Raw genomic sequence first — 5,000 nt, 5'->3', positions numbered from 1 at the left:
CCCAGGATAATTTCCTCCCCCCTAGGCCAAGATCACCCCACCCCCTATACAAGGTGAAGGTTTTGTTAACCAGGCAGGGGGATACGCCTGGTTTAATATTATATTGTGCTACCTACATACTATTGGTGAGCACCATATAAATTCAGCAATTTAGGACTACACAAGTACTAGTAAATTTCTAGACTACACAAAGTAATATATTTCTTATGTAGAAAAAAATCCTCTAATTTTGTTAAACTTCACTTTGATTATCTACTTCCATGAAACACTATTTTCTATGTAGGGAGGTCAGTGGCTTAGAGAGGAAAAAATATCCTGTCTGAAATTCTAAGGATATTTGCAAGAAAAGGGGATCACACATGTTTCTGCACCATTTCTAGCTTGAGAAAAAGAATATCTGATATCACAAAATGGTATTAGATAACCAAGAAGTAAGTCAGTAAATATACAAGAGTAATAATGTATGGCTAACGCTTTCATTCTTGAAAAAATATACGTATTTACGTTTCTAATCATCTCATCACTTCATCCCTGAGAGAGGACTCTTTACTAATGTAAAAATATATCGAAAACTGAGAAATTATAAATGTCTTTATGCCAATATGCCAAAAGTGCATTTCATTGCAAGAATATCTAATGCAATATAATACCTTAAATCTAAAGGGTAATTTAACAACAAGCATTTTTTTTTGCTTCTTTGTTTGTTTGTTTGCCTGTTTGTTTTCAGAGGTATAGCTGGTATTCACAAGAGGACAACGGCTGTACGGTACTGTTGCCACATATTTATAGCAACGTAAATGTTAATTAACTTGGATATGGTAACGATAAAAGCCATAGCCGAAATGGGGAAAGGCAATCTTTGATCTTTCGTGAGTAATAGCTCAGGATCTGCTAATTATATGACATCCAAAGGGATCTGAACCTAAATATCTATCCCTCACCAACAGTCCTATGTGCTCCCTCCGTCCTCATCTCTCTCTCTCTCTCTCTCTCTCTCTCTCTCTCTCTCTCTCTCTCTCTCTCTCTCTCTCTCTCTCTCTCTCTCTCTCTCTCTCTCTCTCTCTCTCCCTCTTATACGCATCCCTTTCAGTTTTGTCTTCCCCGCCTCTCCCATTTCTCGGTTTTCCCCTTTTGCTTTCTCCTTCGGTCGCTTGCACGCACCTGCAGTGACTTGATCGTCTCTTCCTTTGTCCTGATGGTTTCCTTCAAGTCTCCATTTTCTTTCTGAAGATGAGCTGCCTCGTTCTCTTTCGTCTTATAGTTCCTGTTCATTTCCTGTTAAAGAAGAGATACTTCATAACTCTTTCTGTGATGCTGAGCTTGTGTAAAATATGACTTTGTGTCATAGGCAGATAAACTAGAATAAAATGGCCACGAAGTAAACATCCCAGCCTGTTATAATGAAATAAAGATATAAATGATGTACAGTAAAAGCGAAAATCAAGGATAGTTGACATTTGGGTTTTATGCAGAACTCAATCCCTTCCAACATTATCTCTGAGAGGGAGGGTCACAAGCAAACCAGGATCCTCATATAACACAGTTTGTAGTAAATTCATGTTCATATTGTAATTTGAATGTAGACCATCAGTGCATGAACAAGTATCTAAGGTAAAAGTGTCAAATTAATATCTTTATTAAATACAACAAACTGTAGCCGACTTCAGGTTCCGGGCCGGTGTACCGGTCTGTTTTTCTTCCTGTCCGAAATACCCTCTCCCCACAGGGAAATATGGCCCAGTTAGATATCCCCCCTCCCCCTCTAGGCCTAGATTACCCCACCCCTTATACGAGGTGAAGGTTTTGTTAACCAGGCAGGGGGATACGCTTGGTTTAATATTATATTGTGCTACCTACATACTATTGGTGAGCACCATATAAATTCAGCAATTTAGGACTACACAAGTACTAGTAAATTTCTAGACTATACTAGGTAATATATTTATGTAGAAAAAAAATCATTTAATTTGGTTAAACTTCCCTTTGATTATCTATTTCCGAGAAACACTAGTTTCTATGTAGGGGGGTCAGTGGCCTAGAGAGGAGAAAATATCCTAAGTCTGAAATTCCCCTCCCCTCTCACCCCCCCCCCCCCACGCCCCCCAACACACACTGGGAAAAACATCCCAGCCTGTTATTCCCGGGGGAAATTTCAGCCGACGGGGTAAAATCTGCTACACAGACCCTCACGCAAGAATAATCTAAATGCTGAGTCACCACGACCTTTACGAACCGACCCTAGGCTCCGAGATTAGATATCAAATGAGCACCAGCAGCTTCTCACATGTTTCCCAACTTCTCAATGAACAGAATATAGATTGACTGGATCATCCTCAGGGAAGATCTAACTGAGCCACGTGTTCATATATCCTGAGGAGGCCAACTGTCCTACGTGATCTGGTACATAGGGCATTGTCAAATCATCAGGAAACAAACCAAAAAGTAAAAAAAATATTGTCATTCTACACTGGTTTTAGTAAACTGAACAAAATGTGATATACCGAATGTATATAACAATTCACTTACACATTCTACAGATGTAAAACAGTTTAGTTTTATTTCACAAGCCTTTGTTCAACAAATCATACTGGTTTCAAATTAGCGACTAACATCATTTCCTTTTTGGCTGGAGAAGCCTGGACCTGCCACCTTCCCAGTAAATCTTGCTTACGATGGATGTCAATTGGTTTCATTTTTGTACACTTGTCTGATTCTCTTTCTCCTCCCATTTTCCTCCTGTCTATCCTTTTCTTAGTTTTTATCTCTCCTACTCCTATTATTTCTTTGTTATTTTATCTCTCCTAATCCTTTTTTTTCTTTCTTTCTTTCTCTCTTTTCTTTCTTTCTCCTATTCATAAATTCACGTATTTTTCGTTTTACTTCTCTCTTGCCGACCGCCCTTTCCTTGTTTATCCTTTCCCCTCTCCCTCATTCTTTAGATTAGCTTTTGCGACCTGTTCCTTTTTCCTGGGTGTTGCTTTCAAATATAATAAGCTTATGATAAGAAAAAATAAATAACTTTTTAAGAATTAAGAGGGAAAGATAATATGCAAAATAGAATGATGTCGAACACAACGACTAAAACATTAAAACAGTAAAAGTGATGGTCCCTGAAGTGTGAACATTTTCGTTGATATTTAGTCAGGTATATCTACACTGTAACAGTGTCAGTATCTGGATTACTCTTCAATCTGTAGGATCTTCTTACTCTATTACTAAGTATAAGCCTCCAGTCCGACCGACCCCCATAAAGAATGACAGAACAAGAAGAAGCAAAGTTTCATGTATTTTTACAAGGCTCACAGTATCGAAGTATTGTTGGTTACAATTACAGCAGGTGTTTCCGATAGACTGCGAATTAAACATACACTATTTGCTTAATTGCTTAATATTACTTATCTCTACGAATAGTGAGACATCCTTCTACTATTTTGGATGGGGCCAGTAGTTAGTCAGCAGACGATATAAAAGGATATAAGAATAATAACAACAAAAAAAACAATAATAATAAAACATCGTAAACTATTCTCTCGCGTGGAAGTGACAATCTCTTCCACTTTCCAGCTTTGTCTGAAATTCGGTTATGATGATATACATGGCACTTATTGGAGTTTATATTACCAACAGACATACAAGGGTAAATGTAGGACAAACTTGAACTTGTTTTTCAGATTTCTTACAAAGATATAGCTAAGTCAAATCCAAATAACCTCTAGGACCCACACTGTGATCAATATATTCAACAGTTCTGTATAAGCACTGCCACTGCATTATTAATAGGTCATATATTTGCCGATTAAAGAAAGTAAATAGCAATTCAAAATGAGATCCTCCCAGATTACATTTAGTTGCTAATCTTTTTCATGATTCCTCTTTGTAAATCCCTTGGTCTGACTCAGGCAAAACATATCAAAAGCTGTTATACATCACATTATTACATATTTGATTTCATGTTATTTAATTCTTCTGTTTGCCCTAATTTTGGAATATCTAAAAGCGTTTATTTTTCTGTATTAACTAACCTGCAACATTTTCTTCCTTTCCTGCTCGGTTGTAGTCACTTTCTCCAACTGAAAAGTATTTCACCGTAATTATTACACTAATGGTAAGCAACGACAACAAAACAACGATAATGATATAGTGAGAGATAATTCTAAAGATACATAGTCAACATTGTTTACCATTATAGCAAAATAGTCTTAGCTCTGTGCATGGCATACTGGAAGAGAAAGTCAAATTCAGCTAAGTATTACTATTTGCTTATCAGCTGTTATATATATATATATATATATATATATATATATATATATATATATATATATATATATATATATATATATATATATATATATATATATATATATATACACACACATATATATTACCATGGCAATAATTTTATCAGGAGTTGTCCTCAAAAGGTCTTTCGGCATCTTTCCTGCCTTGTTTTTCTTGTCGGTGGATGCACCAAGAACCATTAACGTGAACATAGTGTCAAGGTCCCCTTTTGAAGTTGCGATGTGGAGAGGCGTGTCACCATCATTATTTGCTTCATCTATGTGGGCCTCTTTCGTATGAAGGACTTCTAGCACATGTGTCTCTCCACTACTAGTTGCAAAGTGCATTGCCGTCCACCCTGTTGGTAAACTTTTATATATTTCTTGCATATGTAGGACAAAACAGTAAGATCTTTTCTGTGTAAAAAAAAATATATAATAATTAATTGATTAATTAACCAACAATCTCCACTTCCAGAATATCGATACCATATATGGGTAGATTGTCATTTTCTATCTACAATATATTAATATTGAAAATCTACACAACAATATAGAGTGTAAGCTTTATTAAAATATTTCCCTATCAATAAGGTCCTGGCCTAGAAGAGCGAGGCTTAGCTTTGCCTTTCGTTTGCCCAAGCTTTTAATTAACACATTTCGATATGTCAAGTACACACAACAAGTCGTAGTTTTTATTATATCACAAACAGCTTCATGTTT

At 36.2% G+C, this 5,000-nt stretch overlaps 1 protein-coding gene across 1 annotated transcript in view; it reads right to left on the bottom strand.

Moving 5' to 3' along the window:
- LOC119575970 (ankyrin repeat domain-containing protein 24-like) overlaps positions 1 to 5,000 on the bottom strand; it is a gene marked incomplete at its 5' end in the record, with an annotated part of 18,593 nt that overhangs the window by 10,604 nt on the left and 2,989 nt on the right. The window contains 3 exon segments of the mRNA XM_037923501.1: positions 1,162 to 1,275; positions 4,023 to 4,070; positions 4,386 to 4,636. Coding sequence (XP_037779429.1) covers positions 1,162 to 1,275; positions 4,023 to 4,070; positions 4,386 to 4,636 — 413 coding nt within the window.

This window comes from Penaeus monodon, chromosome 8, assembly GCF_015228065.2.
Source record: "Penaeus monodon isolate SGIC_2016 chromosome 8, NSTDA_Pmon_1, whole genome shotgun sequence".
Classification (NCBI taxonomy): domain Eukaryota; kingdom Metazoa; phylum Arthropoda; class Malacostraca; order Decapoda; family Penaeidae; genus Penaeus; species Penaeus monodon.
The sequence above is the reverse complement of the archived record's forward strand: the minus strand, read 5'-3'. Positions and strand labels throughout refer to the sequence as shown.